A 19,104-nucleotide genomic window follows, 5' to 3' on the forward strand; every position below is an offset into this window, starting at 1 on the left:
TGGCAGTGGGAACCGACAAAAAAAGGTCTCCCCGCCTCTCCCCCGCCCCCATCCCAAGGCCAATCTCGCGCGGCACTCCACGCTACTTACTATGAGTATGACGGCGGACGCCACGGGGTGACTGCGGCGCTTTTTCGATCATGATCGTTTGTTTTTTGATCATGATGAGGCGCATCTGGTATGGGCGCTTGTCGAGATGAGATGAAATGAAATGGGTGATCGATCGGCTGTATGTGTGTGTGTGTGTGTGGTGTATGGGAGGTTCTAGACTTTTGTATGGGTGCTTGGGTGCGCGTCGCGTGTTGCGTGTTGTGAGCGTGCGCTGTGGTGTTGCTTAGTACTTACGGCTCTTTGGTTGCATAGAGAAGACATTGGAATCATCGGTTCAGTGAAGGAGCCTTCAGGCTCTGGAAACTCAAGGAGGTTTGTGGACTCTGATTGAAGGGAAGGATGTGGGTAAGTTTGTTTTCTTTCATCTTCTATTCTATTCAAAGTGCAGCCCTCAAACAATAAACTCGCATTGGCCAGCGGATACTGGCACTGGCAGTAGGTAGATTTGCGTGTCTGGGCTGGCACACCTCCACAATAATATTCGACGTCAAGGTCGACCAGCCTGTGACAGCGGTGCTCCGTGAGCTTGTCCTATCTATTCACATTCACTAGTTATTTATTGAATAGTTGTACTCCGAATCGAGACCTCCTAGGTGCACCTAGGTGCAAAACTGTCGTCTTCAAGACGAATTAAGTTAAAGTCTTCGTGTCATCCCACCCACTCCATATCCGACTCCGTTGATCAGAATCTGATGGACGACGGGGACGGGGCGTGTTTTATTTTAAACATTCAACCTCTTTCTGTATGTGTAACGTTGATAGCGCTTTAAGTACCGTGACTCTGGAATCGAATATAAAGTGTGGGTGGCGAATAGTATCAACCTTAACGCGGCAGGTTATGTCGGCGTTGCCTGCGGATAAACTCAAGAAATGTGATATCTTATCATTCCGTCTCCGTTTCTGTTAACGTTTTTTCCACACTGTAACGATGATTATACAGCTTCCTTTTGGACGCGGCATCCGGTGTGGGTGGATGTTTTTAAAGGGAAGCGATTAGGGACTCGATGCATTAAACTTGATTTGATCTCTGTTCAGCCTCCGTTGAGACATCCCAATAATCCCTGGGTGGGATAATATTTCCCGGAAATCTATCTGGGCAAGCAACACGTTTTTTTTCTCTTCGAGATTGTAAACCGAAGGTTTGGTAATTGATAAACGACAAGACAATCGAAGGGATGATATGGCATGGCACACGCAAAAAAAATATACATGGCTGGAAATACGCGGATTCGGAGTCGACGCTTGACATACACTCCCGTTGATTCAATTGAATATTCATCTTCCCTGTTCCCAGTGGCCAGGTGCCCCAGGCCTCGATCGATGACACTGACAGTGAGGTCAAAGACGCGCCGAGCACAGCACATCCTGCGGTTTTACGACGGCCACTGGCTGGCAAAACGCCAATACCTGCCACCGTCTCAAATGTATATCTTTTTCTTTGGAAGCTAAAGATGGTTATCAGATAAATTGCAGCGGTCATACATACACCAATCACGGCTCGCGAGCTTCTTCAATGATGGCGTAGTGGCTGGGCCGTGTGTCCGGACCAAAACATACAATTAGTAATTTTAGCAGTGCCATATAGCTTCTTTGCTCCGAATCTCTGCTCTGACCTTGTGTTCTGACCTGACCTGAATCCTGCCAGGGGGGCGGGTTTTTCTTCCATGGTGTCTATCATCATAATCATGCTCATGCTCATGCCCACCATTCCGCATGTCATTTCTCAATTTATATGTTCCCCCAGATATCAACGGACACTGGTCAGAATAGATATTCCCTTTTGCGGTCGTGCTGACCAATGAGAAGCTGTCGTTTCTACAGAGACTATTTATGGAAATAACTAACACACGCCTCGATTTGGCCAGGTTTTGAAAATTCAAATGTTGACGGTGAACGGCGAACGTTGAACGTTGGACGTATGACTTTCGATCTTCCTTGGATTTAAAATTAACGGAACGTGAAATCGAAGGAGAAGAGGTGTAAATAGGTTATATATGCTCCAAACCACCTCATTGGCTCGTTATGATCCAAGGCCTGAACAGTTGACAACACTGAAAGACACGGGAATAATTTCTCTTTTTTTCGAATTTGGTGAGTGCCGTTGTCGTTATTGTTTACAATTACATACATAGAAGGTCATTAACATTCTCGATGTCCGAGCCAGTCGAGCGGGGAGCAGTCTGACTCGGAGGCCCGCAGTCGCACTGGCAGTGCTGGTGAGAGACGGAAGACTGTCGGGGCCTTGGCACGACCTCATGTTTGAGCGGGATCCCACTGAGGCTGTGGCTGTTAAATGGATGTAATAGAGATATAGTTAATTAAACTCGTCAATTTGTGAGTATTTTTCAGACGTGCAGGAGACCCTTTTGAATTCACGGATGTTTTATTTTGGTTTTTGTTTTTGTTTGGTGCTCGGATTGAATGGGAATTTGGGAAAAGGAAGATCATTTTGTATTTGTTGTTGCTGTGACTCGGCGGCAGGGAGATTGTGTCAGTCGTTTGTCGTATTGCGTCTCCTACTGCTTATTCGCATGATATAGATAACATTAACACAAGGCTATCAGTATGCATTAGAACTTGAGTTGAGGGCCGTTGCTTCGCACGGCGATACGAGTCCTTGATTTCCCTCACCCTATGATAAGATTAGATACTGATATCATCATATTGTATAATATAAATAAGAACATCATAAACATTACGTAAATATTTATGTTAAGTTGCGTGTACTGTAAACGCCAGTTCAATCGTCGAATCTAGGCTGCTTCAAATTACTCCAATCCCATCTTTCGCGATCCCATGAAGGAGGCCTGGTGATAACGTCAGGATGACATCGTACAGTATACTGATCCATCAAATTCTGAAAATCTGTATTTGCATTATAATTAGACAGTGTAGAGTACGAATTCGTGTTTGGGAAACCTACAGTTGCCTTTGCTAGTTACTATCAGCCTCGTTGACGGTAGTTGAAATGGCTCTTTCATCGATAGTGAAGTTGATGAGGCTGTCTCTTGAATTGAGTTGCTTGAGGTTATTGGCCGTGGAGGCACTGATTCTGTCATCGACCTCGCTGACGACTTTGCCCGACCGTTGCAGTTACTCTTTTTCCGTCTGTTGATTTGAATTTTTGAACGGCTCTACACAATGTATGTTAACGAAAATTAAAAGTGTCCTTAATGATGGTTCGCACTCACCTTGTGGTTATTCGAATGTCTCGTAAAATCGCATCTCTTGAGATGCTTTGTCCAATGTTGAGGGTCGAAGGGCCATTTCTTCGACAGTAATATGCTCTTCCCGCAACTTTTACACTCCACTGAGTTCTCAGTGACCGATGCTGCCAAGGGGTCACTCAGTAGGGCGTTACGCCTTGCGATAGCTCTTTTGTAGGAACTACTTTCCGTAGCGTTGTCGTGCAAGACGTCCATGTAGAAGTAGAACTTCGCTAACCAGATGTTTGGTCGTTGACATATGCAAGCACGTGCTACGTAGGCTTTTGAAGTCCGACGCGATGATATCGTTGCCTGCACCGATGGGGCGTGCATACAATCGATGTTATGGAGCGGTCGTTAGTTTGCGCGGTCGTGTTTTGGTATACCGTTGATGTAAGGCAGTGACAGTTCTCCTGAATTTTTTTTTTTCAAGGTTAACGTGGAGGCGTTTCAATCAACAAGACAGCGAGGAGCAATTCACCTCGCCACGATATTTTCCCCATATCTGTTAAACTGGGTGGATGTTCGAAAGCATGATTTTGTCAGACCTGTGTCAACAGATGTTGAGATAAGCTGTATATTATATGGGCCGAGGTTAGCACGTAGAACAAACTTCGTTTTGACGCCTTCAGTGAATGCAAACGCACATTCCGTTCAGGCGTGCAACAATCCTCCCGTTGCCCGTTCAACTCATTAACTTTCTGTTAATTCGTAGTACAGTATATGTTCTGAAGGATAGACAGCCAACGTGCTGTCAACCGGCTTCGGTGAGGGTCCGTTTATTTTCGTTCGTTCGATCTCAGTCCAAGCTCGTCTACAGTCAGGAGTGTGAGTATACATCGACTTTCACCGTGCAATCGGTCTCTCACCTGAATCAATGTATTCCAGACAACTAATATCGATTATACCCGTTGTACCGTATTCTCTCAGTAGTGCATCGAGGGGATTCGGTCATGTTATAGTGTCTCATACCACTCGATACAAGTTTGACCGCAGTAGACCGTTGACGGAAATGAAGAAAAGTGACTGGTATCGCATGGTTTCCACCCTAAAAGTTGCTTGAGGTTATCAGTGGCGCAACAATCTAAGAGGGGGAAAGTTGTTTGGGTGCTACTTACTGTCAGGATTCTTTTGTATTGATAGAGAGGCGTACCGCCCAGACCGTCGAGGGCACTTTGAAAATTGTTGATCACACTGCATTTATAAGTCAGTTGACTCTCAAATACTTTGGCATAAAACTAAACGACTTCATGTTGCATTGCGTCAGAAACCACGGAGTGTACGGAAGAAGATCATAGCAGGATGTGAATGGAATATAGGAGACATAGAGGAGTGTACGCAATGCACACAACAGAACCCCGGAAGCGGACTGAACAGGCATGTGATCTACCAAAATACCTACTGTCCACTTCCGTTACTCAGAACTGCTTACAGGTGTTACCTTTGTTTCACATTTGCTAATGGCCGTACAATTGTGTGCACTAGAGGAATGTGCGTCTTCAACAGGCAACAGTGCCCTCATCAGCACGCAGTCCTTCTACCTCGCACCTTCAGTACACTCCATCCAATGATACTCTTCACCACAAAAGATTCGCCCGCTCCCTCATCCTCCAACTTCTCCAACCATAGTTGATCAACAGCTCGTAACCGTATGAAGAGGATGGAAGAATGTACCGTGATGCCTGTGTTACCGTGAGTGTCAATGTATCCTCTGAAATATACTTTCATTTGAGTGCTCGTGTCTCTTTGCACCATCCATCCACCTTGGTCAACGTCTTTACGACAAACGAACGGATAGGTGCGAGACTGTGAGATTAATTGCCGTCTGCTAGGCGCTCGTGAGTTTCACCCTATATTGTCAACATAGCATGGCACTCACATACAAATAGAGATCCGGGTTCGATCAACCAGTCCGCAACACACTTACTCATACATTGTCGGTGCACACCTAACTGGGACAACGTCAATAGACGCACCGACATATAGCATAGAAAATGCGGTCCGACGGACGTTAGCGCGTGTATTGGTTTGGAATTCAGCAACCGTGCAACCTCAAATCACCCAAACAGAGATGGATCAAAGTTTCTTTGTACACCGCCTACTCTTCAACCCATCCAGTTTCCGTAAAAAACTGCTTAAACGGGAGTCGGTGTTTGCAATGTGGCACGTCGAGCGTACTGTCGTGAGTTTCAATGTGTTCATAGACCTTCGTCCGAGACATGCTGAAAATGGATGGGTCGTCTAACTTCAGCAAAAAAACACAAGACATTTACAACGCATGGGACGCGAGATACGGATTAAGACGGCGTCTGGCCAACTGTTAAACGCTAAAGTCTGTATGACTTGCTGTGTATCCACCGTATAGTTTCGCACTCACAATAATAGGTAGTTCCAATAAGAGGTGTATACAACACGATACGACCCGGCATGTTGGAGAAGTTGAAATTCCTAGATCAAAGTTGTATTCCATGGTACGTACCCATATTTGAAATGTCTAAATGCGGTGGCTTAATGCAAAATCTGCAGATGTTATTAGTTGGCTTCGTACGTTGTCAGTTTTTTTTTTTTTACGTGTTCGTGAAGGAATCCCAAGTAAGTCTAGAGAGGGTGATACAAATAACGTGAAAAGACTTACCTCTGTGTCAGTACTTCAACATGATAGTCCGCCTCTTGACTATGGACATTTATTGGGGTCTTTGTATCTGCGGTGTAACGTCAGGCAATACAATTGCGCGCAACAGGGCACTTCAATGGACCAAAATCATTATGCCACACCTATGAACCATACACCAGCATATAAATGCGCTTAAGAATAAACCATACCTACGTCGTAGGTTTGTTTCGAACAGGCTATCCGAGCTGAACGAGTATTCAAGATGACCTATATCAAACAAAGCGTTTCCGTAGCACCTGCACCGCATCGAGTGTGACTGATATGGCTTGTAGTGGTTCGTTCGGATAAATATTCGTTTGGAGGTCGATGCAGAGTCTGAGTCTGTTCATGTCGGTATCAAGATGGCCTTCGTATCGATGACCTGGGCGATTCGGGTGAGTCTTCGACACCTGGCGATACTCTCGATTATGACACTTATCTCAACTCCTAGCAACGGACACCATATACCAGAATGCCGTTGTATATTGGACAACATCTCAGGTAGGTCGCCTGGTGTAAAGTTAAAGTTTATCATGTCCAGAGTCATGCGCGTATGACATCGTAAGCTTTTATATCCTGATTATGTTTGAAATTTACTCACCATCGCCTACAAGAGGGCGTGATATCTGTCTCGGCTTTCATTCAATCATGGCTTCTCATGGTCTACAGCGTCTGAGTCGCTGATTCGATGTTGTAGTAGCCCGTAAACAGCATTATCAGCCAATGTTCGCTTGTCCGATTTCCGTTTGGAGCCCGCGCTCTGAATGCCGAACAATCCGTGACCAGCGACGAAAGTCCATATATGGTGGCCTTCCCATTTTCCATTTGCCACGTAATTTGTATCCCGCCAACTTCTTACCATCACCTGCATCTGCGGCCCCTCAAAACCAGCGAACAAAGAATGGACGTAAATATAGGTAAGGCAGCATTCTTCGTAAACCTTTTCTAACAACAAACTAACGAACTTATTTGTTTCCTCTTTATTTTACAGTCGCAGCATACGGATTGGCTTTCAGCCATGCCTTGGCCATTTTTTTGGTCGTCTTCAGGCTCATTATCAGGCGGTGCGACAAACGGTGTTGGTACGACGATGGGCTGGCGGCTGTGGCTGTGGTTGCAGACTTTGTCATTGCCCTCACATTGTTTAAATTGGGTGCGTTGTGATACTTTTTTTTTTTTTTTTTTTCTTTTTGTAGCCAGTCTTTTTTTATTTTACATTGATTGACATATATCATGGGGTTGCTATGTATAGCCATCGACACACCTACCGCCCTTCCTGTTTCCTACCGAGTCGAACTATTTGCGTTCTTTATAGTTTTGTGGTGCGTAGTCACTTTCCACAACAAGCATGGCCACTTATTACTACGAATGCGCTGTCCAGGGTCTCCCGCGCCAGTATAGTGCTATCACCGAATCGACTGCACAAGGCCAAACAACTCCGTGTATTATGGGGCTGGCTGTACGCTGTCATATTCATCGCAATCGGCATTATCTTCTCCACTTTCGCCATATTTGTGTGCAAGGTCAACACCGATTGCAAGTCGGATACTGTGTGTCCATGCCAACCACCTTACATTCTGCTGTTGTTTTCTCTTATAGGTAAGTCACACTTCATCTAATCGACTGCCCATTGCTGACTGCTATATAGCTGAACTCATTGCTGATATCTTGATTATTCGACGAAGCTGGACTATACTAATAGTAGAAACCCGCGTGTCCTTTTTCAGACTGACGCACCGTTGGCGTGCCGTCGCGTTAGGTTACAACAGCAGCGTTTTCATAATGCTGTCCAGCGCCGTGTGGTTCGGGATTTACGTCAAGTTAGCTCAACAATATCCAATGTTAGTTGTGTATGCATTAAGCGCTACTGTGAGTTCTTTATCTACACCATCATCTACAACATTGCTTCATTCTGCCTCAGGCCCTCGTGTCCTTATTGGCCATCAATGTGCCCGTCATCACGGGACCTCCAAGCAACAAAGGTCGTCGCACCCGCCTTCCAGTTGCGGGGCAAGACGTCATTCAACTAAATCGTCTCCAACCAACCACCGCTGCAGGACATGATGTTATTCAACACAATCGTCTCCAACCGATGACCGATGCGGTAAATCACGAAACATTGGCAAATATAGCAGAGGCAGTGGATCGCAACGCTTCCAAGATATACAGTGACAAAGATTCAGGCAAGGACATACAGTTTAGGGCGCCCAATAATTCTGTGGAAAGTTTGTTCGACGACTAGTAAACCGTATGCCAGTGCATGGTATCAATCCACACAATTAGCGCAGTCGATACATGAATGTTCAGTGTTATATAGATAGTTGCATGCTATATATATATTTTATAACTCGTTGATGAGGATGTCTGTATTGGTTACATTGTAGAGCATACAACACATATGACATACAGTAAACAATTATGGCAAATGAGTACTAATGTAAATATCGTGTTCGTGTCTCATCTGATTCCGATTAGCATTCTTTCTCTTTTGAGTTTCATAGGCCACACAACAATTTTCGGTTGGCGTCAATAGCTCGCCATCCACTATTTGATCAGCTCCTCGATCAGTGGGCAGTACTTGTTTGACCACCAATACCACGCCATTGGTATCCTTCCTAGAATGCACACGTCTGACGCATTTACCCGCGTGTTCTCCTTCAATGATGGCTAATAACCCAAAGTCGTGCTTGATGGTAGGATGTTTGGGCTTTATATGGGTCGATTCAATCCGTAACGTCCGCTTCGAATTGGGTGTAAATCGCATCATGCACAGCTGCCCATCCACGTCCTCCTGAACGATTACAAACAACGGAGAAACGTGTCCATCGACGGTTGCCTCTTCCACCGTCAAAGGAACTCCAATCAGCTCTCGTTTCAACAAAAGATTACAAGGAGTGGTTAAAGATGCAACGTTGGTACCGTCGCTTGAATTTACGACGACGGTTCCTATGCTAATGCTTGTTAAATCTTCTGAATGGTCAGATGGATCCCACGCAGGCGAGGTGTCCTCAATAGTATCAGGCAATGGTGTATGTCTGCCACTGTCAGCGCTTTCAGTTCCTGTGGTTATTATGATCGATGGGTTGGCGAAGTTACGAGACTGGTGGACAGCGTTCGAATCATACGTCTTCGACAGGCTTAGAGGCTCAAAGGTACTACAAGCCGTGAGCGCGAGTACAAATCGGTAAATGAAATACGCTTACCTGTATTCCAGTACGTCGTCTCTGTTCAAAACAATTTTCTTGAAGGGATTCGACGGATCATATCGAGTCGGCTCTACAACTAAACGCAACTCAGGTTGACCTGTTCTTGGGCTTACGGACTGTAGTACCTCGGCGACAATGCCGATTAAGCCTTTGAACGTATGATGTACCTTGCTCACTATCACAGTTACACCTTTCCAACGATGATATCGGGTCGTGTGTGATGTTGGGATAAGCGCGAGGAGCGATGAAGGCTGACATGTCGTCGCATCTCCCAGAGAAACGAAATTCCTGTGCATATATATAATCTGAGATGTATGCATGAGCCAGAGTATATATACGGTTAAATGACAAATACTTGCCTCCAACATCGAGTCGGCTGTATTGATTTGCTGGTCTTTTGTAGTGCCTTGCTTATCGATTAGTTGTATTTCATCTCCCTTGATGTCCACGACCCAACCCGATCGTCCAGCATTAACGCCAGCGTCAACCCCTACGTAATCCCCTATTTCGAAATGTTTTAAGATGTCACTCCATACGGTGCGTATTGTTGTCAACAGCTGGGTCGTAGTTGTATCAACTCTGTGGATTTCAGTTTCGTTGTAATGTTGACCAGTTTCGTCATGGTCGCAGCCTTTGTTGTATATATCGACATCGACCATATTATCGTCGTCGGCTTGCGCAATGACTCCGAGCCAACCTGTAGATCTCATTACCACCCATTCCATGGTTCGCATGATCCATTCCTTTGGCTTTGGTATCGGCGCGTGATGGAGTGCGGGATGCCCACTCATACAAAATGATGTATACGTCACGTAACTCAGACCTTCACGACATGAGGCAACGTGTCTGGGATCGTAGTCCACCCGGGCCAAACCATGCTCAAAGATCAGATCACCTACGCGATAGACAGATGCTCTGCCTGATTCTATGTATAAATGAGAGTTACGAAGGCCTGTCGGATCGAATAGCTTAGGCGCGGGCACCGCAGTGTATGTCTTCCGTTTACGAGATGACTTCGTTTTGGTGGACACGTACTCGTAACGGGGGATCATAAGCATTGACACCCCCCACGATCCTTTCGAAACGACAAAGCCTACATCGCCTTTGTATACACCTCGTTTAACCTTGAGCCATTTTCCGACCGATAGGTTCGTAATGTCCCCTCCCATGTACAACAGTTGCTGAGCCTCATTCTTATCGATCGGACTCAGGAGCACGTCCGTAGTTTTTACGATGATGCCGGGCGATCTTTTGATAAGGTCAATCATAGGCTGATCCATCAAACATTCCAAGTATATGTATCCATGTACAGAACTGCGTGAAAACGCGGACCGAATATGATGTTCTCGGCGCGAGTTTTTGAGTAAAGAAGCGACCGCGATTTCTTCGTATCCGACCTTACGTATTGTTCATCGATATGGTTGGCAACACACAAATTTAATTCGATGGTATTAAACTTACTTTACATCCAATCCTCCATGTAGGATAGTCCGTGGGCAGATTTTCGAAGCCCGAATCAGTGTTTCCGTGCGGTGACAAAACAGTAGGATTGTCAGCGTTTGAATACAATGGTTCCACACCCCGGTACATATCAGAGGCGGGCAGTGAGTGAGATCTACCACGTGTTCTCTCTTCAATTTGTTGAATTACGAGGGCCAGTCGGTCTCTCTTTGTAACAGGAATGGGTTTGTCCATTGCCACAGATGATGAACCGTCACAATCTTCATGGGATTGAGTTCCGTCGTCGATGAAGCATTCTGCGAGTAAATTTGGTTTATCTCGTATGTTGGAATGACATGAGACTGAGTAAAACGAAATATTATGCGCACCAAATTCGTCAGATTCGGCTGAACCATCCTCTGAATCTCCGTGATCGACATTCGCTTCTAAGTCCAAGAATGGGTTGGGAGCCATAGGTAGTCTAAAAAGAAGCAGAAAAAAAATTAAAAATTTGCCGTTTATATGTATAGCATTGCGTGAGTAGATATAGACATACTAAAGCAACGACTCTGCAAAGCAGTCGCTGACAGGTTTAAGGTGTTCTTCAAAATGAACTATCGATTTGAACACATTTAGAATACCATCAATATTTCTATCATATATCGTAATATAACCTACAGCCTAACAAATATTGTATATTAGCCTTGAAGATACGAATACTGGTACGATGTGGCAGCAAATGACAACGTCGAAAAAGGTGTTCAAGTCGGATAGGCACAGTTCTTAAACAGAGCGGTGAACGAAATTTCGGCAAGTTCCGATATCCCTTTGATGCGAAGGTATTAAAGGAACATGTACGACATTCTCCCACGCTTTTGGATCGTCCTTTCAACCACACGATGCTCGATGCAATGTAGTCTATGGGTTCAGATTATACAGCTGAGTCTAATAGACTGATACGCTGCGACACTATCGAACGATAAATACCATACTGATATGAATATAAACAGTTGTTATCTGAGCATGTATCAACTGAGGCCTCCATAACCATAAAACACTTTGGATAAATTTTCATCTTATTCCCTCGCGTAAATAGCATACAATGCATGTTTCAAGTTTCCCCCATTTACGGAAATGCGTAGCCATTGAGATACATCATTAACAAGGTCATGAACATTACCCTCCTTTACGCATCTATTTCCAGTAGTAATGCCGTCGTGGAACCACACGTCCCCTTGCAGGTCAACATACCGAGAAACAAAATGATGTTGCCCGCCGTAGACAACCCCAGTAAGCTTATACTCTACGTTGAAACTATCCGATTTGAACATAATATCAGGGTTTATAGCAAACCGTGGCGAGCATATATCCACTGTCATAATGTAAGGTAATCGTTCAACCTTATGGCATAGCGACATATATACGATATGCTGATTTTGTGCACACGAAGGGCAATTCTTCGAACTCAATCGTTGAGCATCGCTCAGGTTAAAACCTAAACTGTCTGAAATAGAAGACACCTCCTGGGAGTCGTCGTGGAAAACGCCAGTGCGTGCCACACTTATATATTCGCCTAGTCGCATTACGGGTCTTTGGTCATTGTAGCCGCATTTACTGCACACGAGAACAGACATTCCAGAAGATCGCTGGCCCATCACAGCGGTCATAACTCTGTCAATGTATGTCATATTTGGACCCATAGGAAAATCAAGCGGGCTGCGTGAGTGCATATCGTTTCTGACGTCGTTTCGTGCGCTCTCTAGAGAAATTGATCCATTCTGCACAAGTGCGAATTGTCCGCTGAGTCTGTCTAATAACGGTGTCAAATCACTGAATCTATTGGTCCACATCTCAGGTGCACTTATCCATAGGTTATATAACACGGTAAAGATGGAGTCGTAACTGCAACTGTAGTTGTCCGCGTCCCACTTTGTACCTACAGGTAGGACCGCAAACTCGGAGGGTGTGCTTAGCAACATTCGTTTCCTCGGTCCTATACAGTCTGAGCGAATTGGTTGGCGCTTATTGCGCTTATCTTTTGCCCTGTCGGTGACAATTGCCTTAACACTGTTGAGAGACCAGGTGCCGTCCTTTTCCGGAGTTCTGATAAGCTGCTTTGATGAAGAGACTGCCAAGGTAGGATGCCAGTCTGTACCAATGGATTGCGATACGTCGAGAAGCATGAAAGACCGAATTGTCGGATTCCTTAATCCATGCAACACGCCGTCTGGAAGCTGTCCATTGTATTTCATGGTGGTGATATGATCTAATATATTGAGTTCACGGAATTCCTGGCGCAGGTGCCCACTAATACCCTTTGTAATCTTAGACGCATCGAATCTACCGAGTAAGATGGTACCACTGGCGTTCGAACTTCTAGATACACAGGTGTAATAAGACGAATGATCCTTACAATGATCTAAATGTATCAAGTTATAATCTCGCGTCTTACCTTGAGACGAATAATCGGTCATGGCAAAATTGGGCAGCACTAATACCTGCTGGCGGTTTACATTGATTTTTGTGCCAGACTTGAGAGTACATGTTACTCGAGACGACGTTCGCGTAAGTGGAACAACATTAACAGGCAAGTCAGCTAATGATACAGGGTTCGGCGGTCTGATTAATTCCACGAACAGCGTATCAAGTACAGGTCTACCAAACGCACCAACAGAAGATTCCCATCCTACGACGACAGCCTCCTGTCCTTTAGTGATACACAACTCTGTGGCGTCGTTATGCCGTATCATAACTGGCAGACCTACGCACAGAGAAAGTTTTGCTGGCACTTGTTCGCTAGAACAGGCGCTGCGACCCCATAGGGCTTCCTGAAGACGCTGGGACATCTTTGTCTGTTTGGTTGCTTTAGACGATCCTGATGGTCGTCCGCGAGGCCTGCGAGTTTCTCCTTCTTGTGTACCCAGACTATCGACAGAGAAAAAATGATGCAATGTACGTCCGCTCTCTTTAGCGTATCTTGCGATGCCCTGCTCATTGAACCTATCCTTTTGATTATTCCACGCAGTGATAACAGATACGTTGCGAAAAGCAGGGTCAGTCAATATAGGTTTACCTTCAATAGTCGTCAGTTTAGAAGCTAACCTTGACTTGAGGAACGATATATCAGCGTCTGTACAGGCGGCATACCGCATGTTTTCAAGTGCAGTGCGCAACTTTGCGTCTTCCTCAGTCTGCGTTTTTTGTCTCATGTTTTGTTTTAGAATAACGACAGTCGTGAATTGGTGCCAGAATATCTTGCCTAGAGTAGCTTCTTGCTCGGACACCTTCATGCGAGCGTCTTGCGTATGTTTAATGGAAGGACTATAAAAGGGGAGATTACCTACCGGCGGTAGCTGAGCGAAGTCACCAGCTAAGATCATTGATATACCTCCGAACAGTGTATCGTCGTTAAACACTTGTGACAGACGTCTACTAATGGCATATAAATCCCTCGACGACAGCATAGATATTTCATCAATAAAGATATACTTGACACCCTTTAATCGAGCTCGTACGTCATTTATTACTGCGACTTCGTTTTTTGAAAAGTCTTGACCACGATCCGACTTGGACCGTATTCCTAATACACTGTGATAAGTAGATCCGTTGAGGAGTGCAGCAGCGGTACCTGTGGGTGCGAGAACCACAAATCGGTGAGATTCGCCTCTCGACTCAAACATATGAATGATAGATTTGATCACTTGACTTTTGCCAGTACCGCCCATGCCACCGAGATGCATCCTCAGCTGACCAGGCGACAGCAAACTAGCGTGATTGGCAACAATACGGAAAGCCCTTTCCTGTTCCGTATTCAAGGTGAAATCGGCGACTGTAGAATCTACTAACACATTATGTTCCATTTGCTTTGCCTTGTACGACCTGAGCAGATAATCCGAAGAAACTACTTTGACGTCATTAGTAGACTCTTCGTTGGAAATATGAATGTTTGTTATATCATCTGAGGGATCTGAAGGCACGTAACCGGACAACTTCTGTTTAAACAGTCTAATTTTTTCAGCTTTTATTAGAGATGCCCAGCTCGTATGCGTCTTGTATTCAGCAGGCCTGAACATGCTGACTTCTTGACATGTAACATCGCTAGAGGCGTTAGAAAACAATCCTGCAGATTGTATGATGCCATCTACTTCTCGCTTTAACAACACCTCTCTGCGGTATGCCTCACCAATCTCTTCATAATCTAAATGATCTTCACCGAATTCAAGGCCGACAAAGTCGTTGTATTGATCGTCGAGACCGCAACCATCAGGATAGAGTTCATCCGTGTAAACATCTTGTTGTTCTCCGTCTTTCCTTCTTAACTGTGCGTGAAAATCGTCTCTGTCGTCTAAACATTCATATCGCAGATTAAAGTTATCCATTAGTTTCAACTGTCGGTCGGAAAAAGCGTAAATGGTGAATGCATGTTCCCAAGTCTGATGCAATGATTTCAAATCTAACCCAGACCTCCAAGGTTTGAACAAGGTCAGCATACTGCAACAATAATACTCTCTGTCGCCTTTGTCGCGCCGTGGAAGGGGACCGCCTAGAAAATTGGGGACAATATTGTGCGCTCGGGATGAGTCACATTTGACTACGTGAGTGGAATAAAGAGGGTGCTCCTCAGTGAAACGTTCAAAACTTCTTTTGTTTATTTTAATATTTTTTCGCACACCGTCATATTTAACACGTTGATCAGAATCATCATCTGCAGGTATACCAAGACATGCATCAATGAAATCTTCCATCCCCCCGCCTTCACGTATGTCGGACGCATGATCATCTTCGAAGGTGAGTGTTTCACTACGCAAACGCTCCATTTCATTTTTAGTGAGCTTACGGCGCTCATAAGATCTAATCCAGTCGAATAGAGACATGTCTTCTTGAGTGACTGGGCGGTATTTATAATCATCTACATTACTAGAACCTACATAATGACCGTCATGTCGAGCTAATATAACTTTCTGTTCTTCATCTTCAGCATTTTCTAGATCCTCTACGGTAGGTAGGTGGGCGGCTTGGTCATCAGTGATACCGGATTTATGACTGCTCCTTGCGTCACTTACAAAACTTCTCCACCAAAAAGGTACAAAGGTATGATCAGTGTAATGATCAGGGTTGCCCAATAAATACAAGGAGGCCATCGGAGAACCTATCTCCATCTTAGAAGACAGAGAGTTGACAATTTTAAGCATCAACCTTCTGCCTGCGTCTTTACCTTCAATCTTGACATCGTCTTTAACTTTTTTTTCTTCACGTTCAAACACGTCATACATAGAGGTAAATATCTGATACGTTTTCAATGCGGGTTTGCTAATATAGTCTGATATATAATATATTATTGCTTTTATCGAAGTACCCGACAACAGACATGTCACGTCGGTATTACTTCTTGTGAGGTACGACAGCGGAAGAGTAAAGGTATTTAACATCGCTTCCAACTTTTTCAAAAATATGTGACCGTCGACGTGATCGACTTGAGACTGTTCGTACAGCCTTCGCGGAAATCGTGCTTTACAATTTCCATTCCAATCCAGGCAACCTTTCGGGCCCTTAGGCATATTTTTTATACCTTTTGATCCGTCAGGGTCATCAATTTGCTGACCGTATGAAACAGTGCATCTGTGCACATTGGACTTCAATATGATATCATCGACTGTAGTTTCGTAATTGTCCCACCATTCAGCATTAGAAATGCATGATGTGCAGTGGTCCGGACCATTGGAATCTTGACAAGCATGTTCTACCGGTATAGGGAGTGTTAGAGTCGGATCTGCGTAACTGGAATTTACAGCCTCGTCATCCTCTTGTATAATTGAATGAAGTCCATCAATTTCTTTGTCGTAAATATGTGGCACGCGGTCTTTAACAGTCTGCATGTTTCCTGTAAGAAATTCGCCTTGATGACAGCCTTCCAAATATGATAGAAGGCTCGCCTGAAATGCAGAGTCGTTGTTCATAATACGGTCACGGATTTGCTGTGGAGACAAGCAATTCTCAATCCATAGTAACATATGCAAATGTAAGGTGAGTCTTCCCTGCTGTTCTACCGTACCATAGTACGCTGAAGTTTTACCATACAAACCTCGATGAATATTGGATCCGACGCCTAGCACGTGTTTAATAAACAATTCAATTATGAGATGAAAAAAACGGGCAGCCGATACGGGATTCTGTGCAACCAGTCTATTCCTTTCAGAAGAAGGTAATATGTCTGGTGTAAAGGTCAGCTGTTCTTTGGCATAATATATTGATATAGGATGTCTGTTATCGGCAGGTGACAAGGTTATAAACCATATTGGGCAACCTTTGAAAGAAAGCAAAGACCATATCTCATTGCGCATATACTTTTTAGACGTGATTGACCCTTTAACATATCCTCCAACGTGGTCAAGATCATCTAAAAGTTTGTAACAGTCTTTCTCACTGTCTGTTTCAGGTGATACATGGTCCCCATTTACAAGACGAGAGGAAATGTCTTGAAGAACCGTTTTGTCTATAGAGAGCAATCTTTTAGATATCGCATCAAAATTACGGCGTTTTGCAACAAGAAAGCTACCAGTAACGCCACCTTTCAGTTGCTCGTGATTGAATGCAATAATAGGAAAATAAAGGTCGCGCTGGAAACGCTTATCATGGTGCATAAGCAGTATTCGCTTATGTTCTGACTCTGAAAGTTTACGCTTATGACAATGCTGACCTATTCCACCATAACCGTAAGGAAATAGCCAAGGGAACATCTGCGGATAGGCCTGAGGATTATCGTACATAGACTGCGGTTTTGGATCATGCCCAATAGCTAGCATTTTGCCTTCATTTTCTATGTGTTGCAAGGCTTTTGCCTTCAAAGCTTGTATGGACATATTGCCATAGTCTGTTCCACTCAAGCCATGGACAGTAAACGGACAAGGTCCGTCTACAGTTCCTTCATCTTCGCCTTCGTCGTGTAGACTCATTGTAGACTCCATACGATTAGTACCGTTGCGCTGTCTGTAGTCTACAGCTACGGGGACACCTATCAGCGGGTAAGACTGGAGATTTTTCTTGGATATTTCAAGATCAATATAATCCTTATGGTTAAGTTTCAACCATTCCAGAGCATCTGCGACCTTATTGCGACGCACTAGCATTGGACTACGCTTGAACTCTTCTTCCGTGGGTTGGGTTGGTCCTGTAAATATAAAGGCAAGTACCTCGTCAAGTTCTGGCTTTGAAGGAGGTAATTCATGATACACTTTCAGCGTTGGATTAGAGTACATGATGACATTTGCTGTCATTTTAGCCCGCCCAGAGGAAACTCTGACCAGACAGCGATTATGCCGAATGCGAGCAATCATCATGCGCTCTGCAAACGAAAGATCTTGCAGCTGAGAAGGTATTTTACCTAACCACAAATGATTTGCAAGCGAATGTCTCGGCACATGACCTTTTTTCAACGCAGCAGAGCAAGTATCGCATACATGGTTACATGCAGGATCGATCACAGGGCCCGGGATGTCCTTCACCGGGTCGTCAGGATGTAATCTCTCTACACGGGTAGCTCCCTCAACTGCGAGTATGTCAAGGGGATGATCAAACATAGACAAGTGAGTTAAATTATGCAAAGGCTGCAGCAGACCGCAGACCATGCAGCCTGCTTCCTCCAGTAGAGATGCAGATGAATCAGCGCAAAATCCATTGATGATTTCCTCTATCAGAAGCTTTGACGGTGGTTGTGGCGGAAACACATGGTCGTTTGAAGTGTGGTCAGAGTCTGATGTGGATACAAAAGCATCACCGTTGAGCATGTCAACATCGGAATTAGCAGATTCTGCGCCTGCCTGCCTCTGACGTTCTCGAGATGCTCGTTTATGTAGAACATTTTGGTTACGATTATGCATGATTGACTCTTCTGAATTGACTGTACTAGGTATTGCCTCAAAGATATATAAATGAGTGGAACATATACCACATTCATGACCATCTGTTAATTTTATCAGAGCAGATTTTTTGGTCTTGGAATTAAATGATGTAATACCGTGTTCTTTCAGTACATCCCGAAGCTCGCTTGAAGTGAGCCATTTGGTTGCACTTTGTATAGAAAATCGACAAAGAACTAGACGGCGTTTGTGGGGTGCGGACGCTTCGGCAGAGAGAAATGACTCTAAATCACGTATGTACGGCATATACCTAACGAACTTGTATGTATCACTATAATTAAACGATGCTGTGCCACTATAGGGTACAATATGACTTTCTATTAAAGCAGATGAAACGAAGCGAGAAAAATTTACAGCACTGTCTGTAAGTTCAAACTGCCGATCTGGATTACAAGAAGATGAATTGCTCTTAATTTTTCTATCTGACACTGATACCACACGTTCAAAAATACAGACATTACGAAGGCAAGTTCCGCACACATGATCACGCAAAAGTTCAATGGCATTGCCTCTATTTGTGGTTGAATTGATGCCGTACACTCCATGTAAACTTGCAATAGACCTAATTTCAG

At 44.4% G+C, this 19,104-nt stretch overlaps 2 protein-coding genes across 2 annotated transcripts; one reads left to right on the forward strand and one right to left on the reverse strand.

Annotated features, from left to right (window-relative positions):
• Window positions 1-7,318: 7,318 nt before the first annotated feature.
• Window positions 7,319-8,212, forward strand: JR316_0006883 (uncharacterized protein; the record flags this gene model as incomplete). The annotated part of the gene is made up of 2 exons (XM_047892628.1): window positions 7,319-7,429; window positions 7,892-8,212. 2 exons carry the CDS (start codon window positions 7,319-7,321, stop codon window positions 8,210-8,212), a joined length of 432 nt encoding a protein of 143 aa, XP_047747910.1.
• Window positions 8,213-8,386: 174 nt separating this feature from the next.
• Window positions 8,387-11,090, reverse strand: JR316_0006884 (Transcription elongation factor SPT5; the record flags this gene model as incomplete). The annotated part of the gene is made up of 5 exons (XM_047892629.1): window positions 8,387-9,125; window positions 9,174-9,246; window positions 9,532-10,573; window positions 10,638-10,933; window positions 11,006-11,090. The coding sequence occupies 5 exons, from the start codon at window positions 11,088-11,090 to the stop codon at window positions 8,387-8,389; spliced, it is 2,235 nt and encodes a 744-aa protein (XP_047747911.1).
• Between the last annotated feature and the right edge of the window lie 8,014 nt (window positions 11,091-19,104).

This window comes from Psilocybe cubensis, chromosome 6, assembly GCF_017499595.1.
Source record: "Psilocybe cubensis strain MGC-MH-2018 chromosome 6, whole genome shotgun sequence".
Taxonomy (NCBI): Eukaryota; Fungi; Basidiomycota; class Agaricomycetes; order Agaricales; family Agrocybaceae; genus Psilocybe; species Psilocybe cubensis.